At 45.7% G+C, this 19054-nt stretch overlaps 2 protein-coding genes across 2 annotated transcripts in view; one reads left to right on the plus strand and one right to left on the minus strand.

Moving 5' to 3' along the window:
- The window catches only part of stard13b (StAR-related lipid transfer (START) domain containing 13b), a 79639-nt gene extending 79020 nt beyond the window's left edge, over positions 1–619 (minus strand). The window contains exon 1 of the mRNA XM_048980683.1: positions 391–619. The gene's annotated coding sequence lies outside the window, so the exon portion shown is untranslated. The remainder of the gene's footprint in view (positions 1–390) is intronic.
- Positions 620–14645: 14026 nt separating this feature from the next.
- hdac12 (histone deacetylase 12) lies at positions 14646–18468 on the plus strand. Its single transcript, XM_048980719.1, has 6 exons — positions 14646–14996; positions 16922–17043; positions 17452–17595; positions 17679–17838; positions 17917–18113; positions 18221–18468. Exons 2-6 carry the CDS (start codon positions 17026–17028, stop codon positions 18383–18385), a joined length of 684 nt encoding a protein of 227 aa, XP_048836676.1. The 5' UTR covers positions 14646–14996; positions 16922–17025; the 3' UTR covers positions 18386–18468.
- Positions 18469–19054: the final 586 nt, after the last annotated feature.

The raw sequence follows: 19054 nt of genomic DNA on the forward strand, positions 1-19054 counted from the left end.
CAGAGCATGCACGCTCATTAAAGACACGACTGATTTGTGGCTTAATAAAAATGATGACCGTTAACATAACCAGCTGCCAACGGCAAACAACTGGAAGGCAACTGGAGATTCTGAGAACACGTGTTACTTCACAGGATATCATACAGTGCCTTGTCTTTAAGAGAAGCACAACAGCAGCCGGTTAGATGTACTGCACTGTTTGGCCAGTCCTGCTAAGTGTATCATAAAAATACGACAGTAACATCTGAAGGGCAGTACTGCAGTTTGTCTTCTTGACTCTAATAAAAAGACAGCGGGATTTTTATGAAACATCTATGAATACGAGCTGGTTAGACCTTCCAGGTGTCCGGAGGGAAGAAGCCAGATGCAGAATCACCGAAGACACGTTACCTGTGGAGTAGGTCACTCCCCTGTCCCATCCTCAATGTCACGGGGGTCGCGATGGGAGATGAATCAGCAGATAGGAATCTCAGATGAGGAGCATGGTTGTGGATTTTCTTCCAGAGGATCAATGCTTTAAAAGTTTCTCCACGGAACCGCGGAGTCTGTCATGGGCGCTATGCTTGAATCCCCAGAGGCTAAAGGCAGGCGTGACTAAGCCATTGAGAGTATGTGGAAGTGTGAGGAGTGCATAGTGTGAGGGAGGGAAGGCTGCCTGCGGAGGGGGAGGAGTGTTTTCCAAGGAGGGAGCGAGTGAGTGAGAGAGAGAACGTGCAAGCAAAGGGGACGACATGGAGGAGTAGGATGAGAGACTCCAGCACACACAAGGACCTCGTTCTGGAATGCAGGGGGGCTTTGCTGACACCCCCAGGTCCAGACGCATTAAGTGGCTCAATTTTATGGCTCATGCTCAAGTGTTCCGTCTTACCTGCCTGCCTCCAAAGACACCCCCCCCCCAGCCAGATTGCAGGTAGACGTCTTCTGCTTATGCTCAGAACTTCTAAACACCTGCCTTTTCAATCTCTTTCCAAAGGTCCCCTCCGTCTGCAAAGTGGTGGAGTATTTTGGAAAATGCACGCTGATGTATGCACGCGCACAAACACAAGTGGCAGTCACACTGCGCTTGAAAACCATCGTCCTTTTTAGGTAACGCAGAGAAATTGGGGTTAAGGGCCCAATGGCAAAGACACTCTGGAAACCTTGGGATTTAAACCGACAACCTTCTGGTCACAGAAACAGAATCCTAACCCGCCGAGCCACACGCCAGCCCAGGAAGGTCTATTGATTTTCACAGTCAACAGCAGTTTCAGTAACTGTTATTGAGTGCCCATGTGTAATTTCGCTTCCATAAGGAATAAAAAAAAGTCAAAAAAGTGAAACGCTAATTAAAAGTGAAGAAGGCGAGAAGTGATCTTGTACATTTCTTTTGCATCTTAAACAGTAAAGGCACAGGGAGAATTTACCGTTTCTGTCAATCTGAATGACTACAGCAACTGAAGTTACCCAGAATTCCTAATTTTTCATAGATGCATCCAACCCTGCAAAAACTATGCATTTACTAAAGTTACTGAAGGCATGTACACCAGATCATTGGTTAATCTATTCTAAGCTCCTCCACCGTTGCTATTGACATTCACCAGGACCTGGCAAACAGAGTAATTTAAGCTGGTAAGCTGGCTAATTTAGTTCTAAAGTACCTCTTGACGTCACTGAACAGTGGGAAGTTTTGCATGCATTCCTCTTCCACAGAGAGGAAGTGTTGATCACAAATCAACACGTGGACTCTGCGTGACCTCAATACGACAGGCCAAGGGGGGGGGGGGGGGGGTGTTGAGTGAACTCATTCACAAATACTGAGAATTATGTCAGGCCAGCTTTCACTGTTAGTTTAAAAACTCCCCACAGTTGGAACCTGAGATTACATTCATCCCTGAAAATGACGGCGAGTCACAGAGCACTTCAGTAGAGACGAAATCCGTTGCTATAACCTGAAACCCATTGGCCACGATGATCAACCTCAGTTTCACTCACTGCCTTAATACCAGCATCTTGTTTGTAATAACTGAATAAAAGCATGGTGTCAGAGTTCTCAAGGTACAAGTCTGTATCCTCAACAAACACATTACCTACTGATCATAAACAGATGTACAGAACAACACAGGGACTTTGGTGGCTTAGGAAATTAAAAAATGCCTAATATTATGATCCTACAACATGCTCTCCCTTAAACAGTCAGTCCGAATGTTTCAAACATTCTGTGACATCAGCATACTCAGAGGCCCCTGGTTTATCTGAGCTTGGGACAGCTTAAATAGTTGTTTTGGTTCAAACACGGAAATACAGGTCAAATCGCATCCTGTATTGGTTTAAAACGGGACACTGATTCTTGTTTTTCAATACGGGTGGCAACTCCAGATTTAAAATTGTATGAATAAAGGTTGAGGTACCTGGGCTGCAGGCCGGGTCACCCCTTACATTAAAGCTTTTCTGCTGAACTGGCCTTAATCTCAACCTTTACCGGAGAGTTAGATAATGCCCAAGTGTGTCTTAGATTACACGGCCCCTCTGATCGCAGGTTCACAACAAATGTCCTTGCGTGTATCTGTGTTTCAGCTGCGCTTGAGATAGCCTGAGCAAGCACATGCATCGGCGTTACGGAGCATCACAGCCGAGCCTCTGCCTGGCCCCCTTTAGACTGCTTGCGGAAAATGCTGTGCGGACGAGGACTTGTACGGCACTGAAAGCCTCTTCAATTCGTGCACCTTAGACGCATTAAAAAAACCGACCAGACTGAATAAACTTTACATGCTCCGCTGCAGTCGGAGATCGACCCCTAAATGCCTTCAATCGAGAACACAGGTGGGGTTCATAAGGAGATGAAGGCTTGCAGATTGGCAGTACATTTCTGTCTCTGCACTTACTGCTGCAGTATTTTCTATTGGATACTCTGCATTGATACTGATTTGACACCACTTGACCGTAGACAAATATCAAATCCATTTGGCAGGGGGCGGGAGGGGGTTTGACCATCGCAGCCGCTCCAGAGACTGTCACAACACAGCAATTGTCCAACGGTAGAGAAAGCCAGCCTTTATCTCCCAAGTCAATTCGTCTCAGTTAGCGAGGTGAACTCCCCACTGCCAGTGAGGGGGCTGCCAGTGCCGGACTGAGCCGGCTGGCTCTGTTTCTGTCAGGGATGAGTCCCCCCAAGAGGAGACACAGTGAAGGACAGCTGGTGGGAGCTGGCAGAGTACAACCGCAGGGCTATTTAGATGCAGTCTTCCATAACGCTAGACTGTGCAAACTCCCTTGGCCCCACCCAACCTTGACAAAATACACTTGGAATCTGGAACGTTCTACCATGCCTTCACTATCACATGAACAAAAACCAACTGTGGGCTTCAGGAATGTATGAGTGAAGGACGGGGTTAGTTCAAAGCAAAATGCAAGATCAGACGGTACCGAATCAGTATATTGATATGTTAGATTGATAAGGGGCGTAATTGCTTAGCAAAGGGCTATCGTACAGCGGCAAAGACATACAGGGAAAGGGGAATTATTAGCCTAGCCGCTATTTAGGAAAGAAACATTTATGTAGCATGTTCTCAATTTTAAAAATGTCCATTTGTCACCACTCAATGGTGGACATTCAGTCTTCATCCCAGAGTGCAGCAACAGGTGTCATTCAGCAGCCTCACTGCCCACAGACGTATCACTGCGTCGTTGGGACAAAATTTATAATTGTTATGAAAAATGAAAGCATAAATCTCTCTCTTTTACAAGTCAAGAGACCTAACAATCAACAGTAGAGATATCTTGGTATCTCAAACTGTCAGCGATTCCAGCATATTGGACTGAGTAATTCATAAATATCAATGTGGAGTTGACACTCCACTATCTCTTCTTGCCACGGCATTAAGATTAAAACACATTTTGTTTTCAAAGCTTAACTGGCTGCAGAAGGATCACAGGTAAAACCAACAACGCTGTCAGCTTCTCATTCCGCAGGCTGGAAGCTGAGGAGTAATGAATTTAGGCAGGGAGTACATGCTTTGGTTTACGCCGTTACACTTACAGTTACAGCTTCAAAATGGTGTGACACGGATGAGAAGCAGCCAAGGTTGGATCAGTAGACAGAAGCCCTGTGTCATATATGTAAATAAAGAGCAAGCCTTTCAGGAGCCATCCAGTTCTGTGGCTCGGGAATAGCACTGGGCTAAAGGTTTGCAAAAATGGAGGAGGGCACCATGGAATTCACCCTGACAGAGTGACGGTGCTGAAAGCTGGGAGATATGGATCAGGTCTCACGCAGCTCCAGGCCCGGGAGTTTGCTATGCCTGCAATGTCAACATAGTAGTTGAGTAGTGGGACATCTTCCAAGGAAAGCTGCCCATAAAGCAGCACGCCCGGGCCAGGCTGCGGATGTCCCTCCAGCACCCGGCGTGGACCCCCCGCCTCCATCTCCATCCACACACATAGAAAGCTGACGATGTTATCAAGTGCCGTTCCCCTACTGGGTGTGTCTCAGAATGGACCACTTCCTTCTAGCGAGGGTCACGGAAACGCGTGGTGGGGGAAAGGATACGGAAGCAGAGGCCCCGTCATTCATCAACACTACACAGCGCAGCCCTAAGTCATCGCTGCCTGGCCAAAAGACAGCACCAAGCCTTAAAAAGTGAGTGCAGCCATTTTGGTTCAAATCATAGCGATACAGACACAGTTTGTCAGTATCATGAGATTCCTGAACATATTGATCATCAAATAGCCAGAATCACACCAAAAGAAATCCAAGAATCAAGGAATGAATACCACTGTCATGCTGGTACATTTATGTGTGAACGAATCAGCTTAGATTTGGGTAATCAATTAATCAAAATGTATATATATCTTAGTTACATTTTGTAGTCAATGACCCAGATCGGGATCAGTGGTTGGAAGATGGATAAATGGATGGACAGCTAGCTAAACTGATTTATGGCAGTGGCTAATACTCCTCTAAAACTTGACTGGTTCTTGGCAAATAAAAAAAAAAAAAAACAAGTGAACATATTTAGTTCCTTTTTTTTGGTTTTGCTTGTCAATCAGTGGAATGTGCCTTTGGGGTATTAAGCCGCAGATGAATGCTTAAGCCAGAGCAACAGATTCTCCATTCAACACAGCTGTAAATAGAAGCCCTTTAACCCTAATCCTACCTCTAGCCATTAAGCTGGACTTCAAACTCTCATTCTGTAGCGAAAAAGGTCCGAATTACAGAATCCGCAAAGTAACCCAAAATGCTGCATTTAAGCTTTCGTCTTCTTTCTCGTACCCTTTGCCAGCCATAGTAATTCAGCCTTGCTTATCTTTTCTCCCCTTCAGTTTTGTATCTTCATATTTATTTTGTTGTCTTTCTTTATCAGTCTTGTTTGGGGGGCGGAGGGGGGGTGGAGGTGCAGGGAGGGAGAGGGGCCTGCGTTTTGAGAGTAGGAATTAAACTGAAGAGCAAGCGGAGCTGGCAGCCAGCTGTGTTGCTGCAACATGTGGCCAAATGCCTGAGGGTTAACCCAGCAGCCAGTGAGTGTGTTATTAGTGCGCTCTGCCAAATCTGTGGAGGAGCGGAGGGGAGCGCGGGAGGGGAGGGGGGGCTTTCAAACCTCAGCATCAGTCACAGCCAATGCCAGCTGGCTGCTCAGCAAACTGCCCCATGAATTTTCACATCCATCATCTATCCATCTGCCGCAGGATGGCGGTTTACCTGCAGACAGGGAGCAGCCTCACAGGGAGATTCTACATTCATTACAAGTTATTTGTGCCGTTTGTCAACATGCTGATTTTACATTAATGGGAGAAATACAGCTTAGGTACCCTCTCCAAAGAAACAGCAGAAGTCATGATCTTAATCTGAAACAGGATCCTTTCAATCACAGTTTCGTTATTGTAAATCATTGTTATTCAAACAAAGATCAAAGGAGCAAAATTCTGCATAAAGGGGAGGAAGTGAAGGAGATCCAAAGAAGTTCAGTAATGTTGCTTGTTTACTGGACTCAGTGTCTGTGTTGGGTGGCTCGGTGGGCAGGACTGTGCCCTCATACCTCCAGCATTGGGGCCTTCACTATGTGTGTCGGCCTTCCTCGTTCCTCTCCGACATGCATTTATGTTAACTTATGTATCTATGTGAGAGTTTGCGGCCTTCTGTGGGACGGCAACCGAGTGTGACTGTCCCATCAACTCCATCAACTCCATGCTGTGCTGTATGAGGGCTGCAAGGAAGGATGGATGAATTTGCATCTGGCCACTATGCAGACCAGTCTTTACCATTAAAGGTTTGAGCGGAAGCGGAGGAAATGCCACAAACCCATAACCAGGAGTGATACACGTGCTGTCACAGAAATACGACGTTTTTAAAGTCAAAGCAAAGACACTCTTGAAATTCACATACAATTAATATTCACTAAATATCTGTACTTTAAGGACTATAAGTGCTGATCACCCTTGTATGTGCTACATAAATTATATTATTACACTTTACCACACAGTATATACATAAATATACATATGTAGCAGGAAATTCCATACAAGTGGCTGTTAAATTAACATTCTTGAAATACTTACATCTGACTCAGTATTGCCATTTGTTATCTGCTCGGCTGTAGATTCCGTCGATTTCACAGACCCCAGACAGATGTTACATGTTCCCTTCCACACCCCACACCCCCAGATTCCCTCCTGTTGTTATATACTTGTCATAAAACTCATAAACCGCTGTGTTTTATATGCTAGCTGCCGGCCAGCTGTTTTAGCCCGGCGTTTGAAACGCACGCAGCATTTCAACCAGCCCCCATCACACGGAACAGAACAAACAGTAAACAGACACAGGTGTGAGGCAGCCGGATATTGAATTTCGGAAGGAAATATGTAGACCTGGTAGACTGGACGTCGAATGAAATGAAGCAGAGCTAAGGACACACGGAAAAGGTTTTAAAAATAAGCTACCTGTCCGACTTGCGATTAGCGTAGGTCAGTCCTGGAGGCAAATTCAATGGCAGGCGTCCTTTCCGCTGCTCGCTTTCACACCGGTACACATTAGACCCTATATTTCACCAGCCCTCCCCTCTAGCATGTAATTAACACCATGGCAGAGAGCTCCTGGGGAAGCACGATCGAGAAAACAGAAAAGTCAAGCTAACCGATGACATTATTCCCACCCATTCCAGCCAAGCTAATTAGCAGCGATGCCCCCCATAGCGTGCTAAGCCTCACCTTATCAAGTCGGGCAGCCGCTGTCAGCAGGAGCTGGCCGCCCCCCCCCCCCCCCCCCCCCGACACACAGCAGGGTGCTCTCCGTAACGTAATGAATGCGCATCATTAGTGTTGATGTCCTCACATGCGGAGGATCGTGTTACCATCAGCCGCATGTTGATTATCTGCTTTTCGGGGCCTATCTTCCTGACATTTACCTAGCGGGCCATTTGATAGCCTTTTGCAGTCTTGTTTTTCTTGGCACCGCTTTCTGTTTTTGATACGGGATCTAAGCTGCCCTGACACTGTGGTCACGGGGAGCACGTTTTGACGCAGTGCGTGCCAACCACCTACCAAGGGTTGCGTACGTGCCACACTTTTGATGACGGTGTAAGCGTTCAATTCAAAGAGCTAGATTACGATGATATCGTTCTAAGGGATAGCAGAGAACGCTCGCCTGGCTGGTGATAGCTTAAAGTGTGTGTGTATATGAACAAGCTACTCCTTGTGCTGGAGAATCTGCAGGCTTACGATAACTACAGAAACTAGGAACAAAACCAAACTGAAATGGTCACTGTTGCTCTGCTGCCCCTGTTCACACTTCATCTGAGCCTCAGAGCCCTACAATCAGGCACCGAGATCCTGTTTACAACCTTAGGTCAGCACTGAAGTCTCAGTTCCCCAATAGAGGCACCCCTTGATAGACACCCCTTGCACAAACACTTTTTTTTGGTGAGTGTTTTGCAAGCAGGAATATAAGCGCATGACTTCAGGCAATAATGGCAGCTTTCAAATGGCATCCGGAGAGGAAGGGGGGACCTTTTATTGAGTCATCTGAATTACCTCAGTTTTGCCTGAAGGCCATGCGCCGCCCCCCAGTTAGGCTCACAGCACTATTATTTCAAGGATATTTCAACGTTTGCCCGTGACTGAGCCTGGCATCGTGGCGGAGAAACACAAGGGCCAATGCAGCAGAGTGTTACAGGCACACTCATTATTAATTCACCTGAACGACAGATACTATCGTCACCAGCCGAAGCTACGCTAGGTCTAAGCAGGAAATGCCCTCATGGACACCCTGGGGGTGGGGCAGGTGGGGGGGATATGACACACTGTCACAACCTTGCAAATGTCAGGCACCTTTGAAAACAACAAGGCGTTATCTCGTGCCTGTGCTCGCAGGTCACACAACAAATACTCTGGTTTCCATGGCATGTGGTCCTGTGTGCCTGAGGGGAGCGAGGGGGCATATCTGGGGGGCCACACAGCACTGTGTGAGCATTGCAGTGGCTCACGTTAGAAATGACAGATAGACCAGCCCGTCTAAGTCAACCGACCAGCTTCAGGCAAAGCCACAAGAGCTACAACTCTACTTTAATATATCTGCACCTTTATTTAGCCAGAAATGTATTTCATGTGGTTTTCAGTTGTAATACACCGTAAACTTCTACCATGAGCAAAGAAGAACAAGCTGTGCATGTCCATCCCTGAAAACAGGGCTCACATGTCTGTGTTCTGCTCAGCTTCAGCTTCAGGATATAGTGGGATGGGGAATAGTGTGAAATTGAAACCTGCCATTAGCGGGAGTCATTAAACTCTGCATGGTTGCATAATGATGATTCTTTTTACAGGACCAGGTGCAGGAAATGGTGCAAACACAGCTCCCTCGTGATGTTCCCATAATGGTCCCATGCATACTGCTTAACAGATTCAAGACCGTTTTTATGAAGATTGGGATGAAGACCAATCTTCATCCCCTGTGCCTTCCACGGCCTCCCCGGCAGCCCAGGATAAACACCACTGAACCTTAAAGGGAAGAGTGTGGTGCATAGAATCCCACCTCCTTCGTCCCTCAAAGAAGTGGACACTTTTCTTCTTGAAGAATGACCCAGTATCTCACTGCATGCAGTTCAGAACAGCAATAGAGATGTTCTGCAGGCTAATGGTGGCCTTCCTCCAAATTAGTTCATTGTCATTAACGTATCATTAGGTGATGCCGTTGTTTTGTTCACCTGCCTTTATGCTCCTGTTTACGGCACAGAATAGAAAAATTAAATTCCGGAATTCATGTCTGGCCTCAAACCCATAACACATATGGTTCTCCTTCCCCGCCTGTCATTGGCTACTTTAACCCACCTCCCTCTCCTTAATTCATTGGTTTCCTTTGGGTTATATCTGGTACAGATAGACACGCTAATGCCACCCACCATGAGTTCTTGTTTTTTTTTTTGTTTGTTTTTGTCCTTTTCTTTGGAACTCTGCAGCCCAAATGGCACGCGGTGCTTAGGAAAGTCCTAGTACTCTTCTGGTCATTCCACTTAGCAGCTTCTTTATGGCCTTTAACCATCTGGATGGAACTTAAAAAGACGGCCTCTGGCAGCAACATGTCCTCCGACGGGCATCTCCCATGTTAGCTGGCTCAATAACACTGTGAAATTCCTTGGGATTCCCACCCATTCCAGCCGCCGTACACTCCCAGGGTCACTCTCGAAGATGTTCTCCTCTCAGTCTCCTCGCAAACAAGGCACACAAATGGACTAAGCTGCCCTCTTGGCTGGTAGAGTCACTTCAAGAAACAGCCTGGATCTATACTGCGCCAGGTGCTTTTTCTATAGCTGGAACTCTTTCCTACTCATTGGTATCCATCTCCCAAAGCCATAACCTGCATTATATAGACCGTCTATATTCAGTCATGATTACACGGTCCGAAAAAGGGGTACAGCCCTGGTACCATTTTGTTCCCCGAGGTACAAATGAACATTAATGTACCCTGAATGGTACAAAATTGTTTCTCACAGTCTATTTTTGTATCTTAAAAAGTACATTTACCTACAGTTAGTGTACAATTGGCAGACCCTTGACAAGTAATTGTACCCCCAATGGTATAAATTTGTACTTTTTTCTGACAATGTAGTGTACAGCCTGATGAGGCTTAAACTCAAACAGGAGCTCCTGGTTACCTGATTTAGAAAAACATTTTTTGAAAGTGCATTGATAGGAAATGTTTTAAAAAAAAAAAAAAAAAACCCACAAAAGATAGGAGATGAATGACATAATGCATCGATACAGTAGATGTTTCACATGAAAAGCCTTTACAGAACAAAGGCTGAAACAAATAGCTTTTAGGCAATCTTGTCCAAGTACTCACAGGCGCACGAGTGTCCATATGAGAGCCAGTAGGGGTGGCTGGGGCGGGGGGATTAGTATGTTGTAACTCCACTGGGAACACTGGCATCTGTTCCCCAGCAGATCACGCACTCAGCCACACTGGCTGAGCCTCACCGGGCTGACAGAGGCGGCAGCTTTGTTGACACGCTCCACAAGGTCTCGGGGAAAACAAAGACACATCGTGATAAGGACTCGCCGGCAAATTGCCTGCAGCCATTTCTGGGGCCTCCGGTTTATCAAACTCAAACATGTGCCTCAAACAGCGGCAAATCACGTATCATCGTGTTGACATTTCATCCACCTGGTAGCGCCGGGGGAATATTCCATAAGGCCACCTCAATCAGAAGGGGAGGCTGCAAGATGCCCCACATTCATTTATCACTAGGAAATACATTCTTAAGCAAATACATTCAAGCAAAACTCTGTTTGACCGTGAGCTACCATCTCGGCCAGCAGAGGCGAGTGTCGGTTTTAATATTATCTTTGGAGAAATTTAATTATAAAAATAAGTCTTCGTTAGATTCATGGCATTGAAATAGCAGCAGAACAAAGAGGATACAAGCAGCGATTATTGGCTTCTGTGAATTAGCAGCTTGTTGTTTGATAACAGACCACTGGGAGCAACTACAGACGCGTAGACTGCCCAGTGTAAGCCTGACTGCGCTGCTCCTGGCTTGGATGGGGGGGGGGAGTGGGGGGGTTCTCCCAACCACCTGCCACCCCTCATTGTTATTGCCTGTGCAACCAGTGAGCTATGAAACCCAGGGACAGCTGCCAGGCTGAGTGTCACACCTGCCAACCACACTGCCAGCCAATCAGTGAACAGCGTCTCTGGCTTCCCAAGTGGATCCCCCCCATTGCTACAGTCTCATTTTCCTGAAACCAGTGTCACTCTCACTATTCTTTTTGGCTGCTTTGACGAAACACACACACGCACACACATTTGTATTCATATCATTATGGGGACTCCCCATTCATTTATATGGAAATAACCATAATCCCATCAATGACAACCCCTACGCGGCCCTCACCTTAACCATAGGTATCTAAAAAAAATTGAGTTTTCCCTTGGAGGGACCGAAACGTGGTCCCCACAACATCAGTATAACAGGTTTTTTTTATTTTTAATTTGGTCACTACAATGTTACAAACACACACACACACAGGTTTGTAATTATATCTTTGTGGGGACTCTCCATTCATTTCTAGGGGGGAAACAATAATTTCAACATGATGAACTTAACCCCTAACCTTAATCTTCACCAAACCAAACGTGAGGCATTTTTAGTTGTTTTGATTGCATTCACAGATCATTGAAGGAACCTGAAGAATGGTCCATACAATGTCAAAATAACAGTGGGTGAGATTTGGTATAAACCTAATGCGCGCGCGCACACACACACACACACACACACACACACACACAGACACACACATACACACACACACAAATGGATTAAAGAGTCAGAGCCAGACAGCGACCTTGAACCTGCATGTACCCATCTGCCAGAGAGAGTGCAGTGGAGAGCGGCGGGCAGATGGTGTAGCAGGACAGCCGGCTTCGCTCTCATCGCTGCAAATTGCAGACATACATCTGGAGATGTTCCCAGAGCCCATTAACTTTACGCTTTCCTCACAGACACACACTGAAAAAGGGTAAACATGCCACCGTCTGCTCTACACCACAAAAGAGGTGTAATTCCACAAACGAGGCAAATTACATTAGCGATCAGCTTTACTTCATAAGCCATCAGCATCGCTGTGCTGGGCAAACGGACACAATGAATCACATTCCTTTGATGGGAAGCCATACAGTGTGAAATTATAATGAAACGCTGTGACCTTGACAGCCACCGGGGACCACCTCCCCCATGTACAACACAAAGATGTGGAGGGGGCAGAAGCCAGGGGGGACAGTCCCAGGAAAGATAAGGGGTGCAATAAGGGTAAGCTCCATGTTAGGCACCAGCCTGCGTGGCAAGAGGAGCCACATAATTTAGTAAATATCTAATTTATTAAATGACTTACATTGCAACACTAATATAAATATAGGTTACCACAATCTAATCTTTCAATAAATACTTTAGTGATGTGAAGCACATCTCTTAAACATTACTCCAGATAAATAAGAGCAGTGAAAATGAGGGAAATTGGTTCTGCTGTATAACCTTGCAGGAGACAAAGCATTTTAATTAGGATACAACTGAGAATATTGCCAGCACCAAGGTCAGCCTGGATTGAACTTGCTCAATGAGACCTGCCACTCATCCTATTCATTGCCATTTCCCCCCAACACACATAGGCACATAATAAGACTGATCCACTGATATTCAAGGCAAAAGCTTTCAGGCATAGGAGTTGCTATGATTTTATTACCATTTCTGAGGAAAAATCATCGAAGCCATTACATCCAGTGTGTGGAACTCAGCTCACTGGGAGATTAGACAGTGATTGAAACAAATGGAGGGAGCTTTTACAGCAGAAAAAGACCAGTAAAGATCTACCAATGATATGGACAAGGACTGATGTCTTCATTCAACACACACATTTGGGCTCCTCCATCGGGACATCGTGTTTTCACAGACAAGGTCAGGTAGAATTCCCCAGCGTTCCTGTGACTCACCCGTCGGAAAGGGGAACGGGTATGTTCTGCGTGGTACAGTGGTCTCTCCCCGTGTGTGCAGTGGGAAGGCTGCCAGAGTGAGCCAGCGCTCACTGACTCATCTAATCACACAGTAATTTCAAAGACTGACAGTGTTACTCAATCTACCTTTGTCCAGAAGCACTGAACATCTCTGTCTCAGCCAGAACCGCAGGCTGATTCCCTAAACTGCAATTATACCTTCAAACAAAAGTACGATTCATCTCTATAACTGAAAGAAGCATCTAATTTACGGGCCTGCTGATTTATATCGATGCAATCATTTCATTCTGTATACATAGATATAAAACTGCTTGAACTGAGAAAACTAGCAATAAGCAGATAAATTGGATTATGGGGAGGTGTGACATTCCTGGTTTTAATAGGCCACAGTTAATGAAGCACACAGAACTAGATTAATTAAAAAAAGATATATATCCTTTGACATGCCCCGCTATATTCAGCGCATGCTTTGTGTGGCAATCACAGGTTCTCTCCCTGTCATGCACGTTAAGGTTCCCCAGCCTTTGGATGTCCGTGGACAACTTTATTATGTACACAAATTCAGGGGGGTGGGGTGTACGATCTTCTGCAACCCTAAGGCATATAGTTGAGCGCATTGGCGTCTCTATAATGCGTGGTTGTATGCATGCATGCCCTGCGATACAGTGACATCTCATTCAGAGCTTTCCCTTCGCTTGTATCCTGTGCTCATATCACCCTGTGATGGATGGATGGATGAATGTTTTGTAAACAGGTCGTCACGTTACCCTTTCTGTAAAATGAACATACCCTCCATCTTCCATAACTGGTCATTTATTATAGAGCTGCAGTGGGCCGGGGGCCTGTTCCACGAAACAAAGCAAACAAGGCAGGGAATGAGATGCCAGTATGGTGACACCGGCGTGACTGTAAAAAGGGGGCCACCTGTGTCCAAAGAGGACTAAAGCTCAAAAAGAAGGGGGCCCATGAAAAGTAGCGGGGGGGAGGTTTATTTCACACACTTACTACGGAAGCCAAGAACGGTAATTATTTTGTTACCTTGACAGAAAGACATATAGACTCACAAGCACAGCCATTCTCAGCTTCCGTGGTATGTGTATGTGTGAGTCTCATGTTTTTGTGTGACTGAGGGTGGGAGAGAGTCGCACTTCTTGTTGACAGGGAGGCAGATGGGGGGAGGGAAAAAGGAGGCCAAGGGGGGCTAAAAGGAGGACATCCAGACTGCATCCAGACGAGTGCTAACCTTCAAAGCCAGTCAGTTACAGGATACATGGACCATGGGCTGTTTGGAGATGCCAAATTAACCATACAGCACGTTTTTGGACTGTGGGAGAAACACAGGGAAAACCTGCCACCACCCCACACACAGAGCCAACCCCCCCACCAAACCCCCATGGAGGTTAGAGTGCTACCCATTAGACCTCTGTACCACAATGGTACATACCAGTAAAAGAAATAAGGGGAACACCAGTACAGGGCTGGTACTGGGAAAATGGTTAGTGTTCACCTGCATGCCAGACATGCATCAGAGAAGCTTTGAGGACTCCGCTGGGCTTGGGAACAGGCACTGCGCAGGAATGCCTGGCTTACTGCAAAGCGAAGTAAGTTTCAGGAAAAGCAGCCCAGCGTTTCAGCATCTGCTGCATGCGTTAGGTAAGAGAGGCCCAGCCGAGGGGGGCGTGAGGGAGGCACTGTGGCAGCCTGCTCCGGCAGATGCGGGGCTGCCAGGCTGATAGAACGTCAAAAGCATCTGAAGAATGGCGCGCGGAGCTAAATCAACAGCCCTGGGCAAGCCGAGGGAACGCCTGCGACTCATCGGCAAACAAAAGCCCAGCTCCAAGGAGGAACCGGAGATAACGCAAGCAAAACAATTCGCTTTCTCTTGGGCTGCTTGAGATGGTGGATACACCATACAGAAATGTAGGAGTGAACCAAAGTGTGTGGAAAGGCTGAGCACTCTTAGGGGACACTTACTGAGGAGTGGCGAGCATCTCATTGCCTCACTCCGTCTGTGGCAATGTGAGAGGTACATTCTGCCGTTTTCATTGCTTGCTTTTGCCACCCAATGGACATATTGCTAAACTGTTGCTAATACGCTTCATGTCACTTCAATTAAGTTCAACTATGATACAAAGTGCCTCATGTAGCCAGGTTGGTTGAATGCCAGATTCTTGATACAAATTTGGTACCTGTGGTTTCATTTTGAGAAGAAAGAGGAATATATTTCTTTCCTCTCATTGAATGATCCAGCTTCACATACCCGGTGCTTAGTTTATTAAAAAAAAAAAAAAAAAGGCAATTAGACCTTAGTGATTTTGAAAAACTGCATTTAATTTTTTGTGTGATTTTTCTGCTCTGTACTTTCCATCTTGGAACAAACAGTTCCAGTAAAACGCACTAAATCAGTTGAGTGACAGACCTAAAAACCCAGAAAAAAAATAGATTGTTGGCGCCACCTGCTGGTAGAAAGACAGTGACAAACTTTCCATTGTCTCTTGGAAGCTGTTACTTTCCAAAAGACATTTGATCTGTATTCCAGGATTTTGGCTTTGAACGAGTTTATCATTTGCAATTCTTGCAATTTTTGTTACCCATAAGAAGCATTTCGAGAATGACGTTCGGAGTATTATATTTTAAACATCATTTTTAAAATCTCACTGTAAACCATATTCCATTATCTGTTCAATTGTATTAAAACCATTAACTTTTACATCTGGCCCCAATTCTTTAAGTCCAAGGCACTGGTGCAAAGAATTAGCAAGAACTTCATAAACTGACATCACAGTTAATGTAATTCAGAAAATTTAAAAGCTAGTATTTTCAGCAACTCTAAAAGCCGTGTCTTTCTTTAGTGATATTTTTTAAATAATTCATGACAGCCTGTGTGTTCAATGTCAGTTATTGACTGGGTGTCACCTGCATGCACTTAATCATCAGATAGTCAGGTGCTGTTAGTCAACATTCAAGACTCCTCAGCAGAGGTGGGGCAAGACCTCATCTTCTCTGACCTGTAAGTTTGAGTCATGTGATGGGGAAGGTGAAGTGAGAAGATGGTCCCACAGCATCTCTTACTGATTTGCTACACCCACCACATGACAAACCACCTCAGAGATGAGAACCTGAGTGCAGCCATGCAGTCCAATTGGAACGAGTTTTTTCTCCCAGCAGCTAGAGTGCCAATCTTGCCACCAACCTCCAAATCATCCCTGTAGGTTGGAGGACCTCCTTGGTGGCTTCAAGGTAGAGTAACATCAGGATAAGTGCCTTGCTCAAGGGCCCAATGCAGTAGGATCATTCCTGGTATTCACAGGATTCGAACCAGCAACCTTCCGACGGCTGGCACAGATCACAAGAATGACCAGCTGCTCTGTATCCATGGGCAGCATGGAAATGCACACTCAGAGTAAATTTTTCATTGCATACAGGAACTGACTGTTTACTCTGCAGATGTGGCACAAATGGAAGATAATTTTCATGATAGTCACGGGCGTAACGTGTCATGACATGCAGTGCACAGAGCCCCTCTTTGTGTGGGGCTGCATGACCACAGGACAGTCGGGGTGTGCTGCCCCCAGCCCACCATCGAAAGTCACTATGATGGACACTAAAGCATCAGAATTGGACCTTGGAGCAACGGAATAAGATTTCTTGACCCAATGAATCCCATTTTCTGTCGCATCATGGTGTCAAGCATTCTTGGGAAGCGTTGGACTAACAAGTGTGATCCAAGGCAACGTGGCTCCATATGCAGCAGAACTTGATGGAGTTTCCTTTCAGTAGCTACTCATCACGGCTGACCATGAAAAAAAAACAATAATATATAACAATAATATATATATATATACATACAGAATTAAAATTTTGTCAAAAACTTAAGTACATTACGTTTCGTTTTATTGTGTTTTTAAAGGTAGTGTGTTATTTATCAGAGCTATTTGTCTTTATCTAAAGGCGTCATTGATAGGGCGGACTTGGCAAAAGGACGCACGCTGGCCGCCGCACGGTGCCGCTCTGACATACGTAGGAAGCTCAGCGACGGAAGACACCGGGGCGCCATGCGTGTAAGCCGGCGAGTAAGCGCGGTGAATACGCTTTAGAAAACAGCCCAGTTTTACTGATAATAGCCAATGCAACAAGATCCGTGCATACCTTACGCAGCTGCATCAATAGAGATAATGTAGTGAGGCGTAATGATAATGTCTGGATGCTTCAAAGCACAATACGTTTGGCGTAGATTGGTTGGTCGATACACTAACGTAATGCGAAATGAGGCATATTCACAGAAAAGTTTATGGAAGTTTTAAGATGAAACATAACAGCAAAAAATGCTCGAAACATGCATGCAATCGCGTGAAGGATATTTCAGTTATAGATTTAACGCAAGAAATTCAATTTACATTAAATCGTATAATTATCCAGCTGCCCCAAATACATGTATATATGTTGGTTTAAATTTTGTCGAAAGTTTTTCGTCTGCGTAGGTAACTAAGGACTCCAGTGGTCTTCCCGTGGTTCACAACAGTAAACATGTGTACGACATCCCAGAAAACCACAGATTTCCCATGGGAAAGTTCCAGAGTATCCTACTCTTTCTATTAATGGATCAAATAATAACCAATAAACAGGTGAGAGAGTAGATGATTATGTCTGCAGAAAAACTGACTGTCTGGATTAAAAGTAAGGCATTTATCTGTATATATTTCTTAAGGTATGGACTCCGAGTCTAGCTTCCGAAGAGCTACTTGCCCCTGTGCACACAGAGGAAAACGTGGATAATTTCTTACATGGAAAGATTAGCATAGAAGAGCAGAAGAGGACGGGCTTTTCCTGGAGCGACGGTCTTGCCACATGGTGCCGATATGAAACAGGTAAGGAATTCAGAAAAAATGCCTGACTTGCCTTTCAGGTAAGTATCCATTCACGTGTGGTACTGTGTCTTCACCCAGGTGGTACGGTTCTGGCAGCAGGGATTGCTCTGCAAAGAGGACTTGCGTCGAGTACGGCAGGGGGAACGCATCACGTCTTCCCCAGCTACGGGGCAGGATTCTGTCTTATCAACGACCTGGCTGTGGCTGCCAAATACTGGATGGAGGAATCCTCAAAGAAGAGGAAGGTCCTCATCGCAGATTTGGATGTGCATCAGGTTTAGCCCATACGATGCTGCAGAGGCCAGCGATCTCCTTACCTTACGGGCCTCTTTAGAGCGAGGGCAGGTTCCTCACCAGACTCCTGCTGTTGTCCTTCCTAAAGGGGGATGACACAGCCTACATCTTCAGGGAGGAACCTGATGTATTTACTTTCTCCATGCATTGTGGGAGCAACTTCCCCCTAAGGAAGCAGCAGAGCGACCTGGATGTCTCCCTGACGGATGGGTTAGAGGATAAGAAATACCTCGCAACAGTTAAGTTATGCTAACCTGCTAGAAGCAATGTGGGGAGAGTGTCCCAAAGGGTATTAAAAGCACACAGTCAGTTACGTAATAAACATAGTCTAATATACATGATTTGTGTATGAAGAGTATATATGCTGTACTTTATTTTAAATTGTGCATGAGTTTCTAATCATTTCTCTCACAGACCAAAGACATAGGGGGAGAAGGTCACTCTCAACTGCACTTAGTATTGGAATTTGAGTAAATATATGTAATTATTGAAAACAGGGATGGCTAAATTTCATCCATCCATCCGTTTTCCAAACCACTTATCTTCCGGGGTCCGGAGCCGATCCCAGAAGCAATGGGCACGAGGCAGGGAACAACCCAGGATGGGGGGCCAGCTCATCGCAGGGCACACTCACACACCATGCACTCACACATGCACACCTACGGGCAATTTAGCAACACCAATTAGCCTCAGCATGTTTTTGGACTGTGGGGGGAAACCGGAGTACCCGGAGAAAACCCCACGACGACATGGGGAGAACATGCAAACTCCGCACACATGTGACCCAGGCGGAGACTCGAACCCGGGTCCCAGAGGTGTGAGGCAACAGTGCTAACCACTGCACCACCATGCCGCCTCGAATGGCTAAATTGTCCTTCTAAATACAACAAAACTGATGATGAGCATCTCTGACTGATTCCAG

The sequence above is a fragment of the Brienomyrus brachyistius genome, chromosome 17 (assembly GCF_023856365.1).
Source record: "Brienomyrus brachyistius isolate T26 chromosome 17, BBRACH_0.4, whole genome shotgun sequence".
Lineage (NCBI taxonomy): Eukaryota > Metazoa > Chordata > Actinopteri > Osteoglossiformes > Mormyridae > Brienomyrus > Brienomyrus brachyistius.

Coding starts and splice junctions, on each gene's coding strand:
- hdac12 (XM_048980719.1), top strand. Junction 17,596..17,678: donor AAATAATAACCAATAAACAG/GTGAGAGAGTAG, acceptor ATATTTCTTAAG/GTATGGACTCCGAGTCTAGC. Junction 18,114..18,220: donor CAGATTTGGATGTGCATCAG/GTTTAGCCCATA, acceptor TCCTTCCTAAAG/GGGGATGACACAGCCTACAT.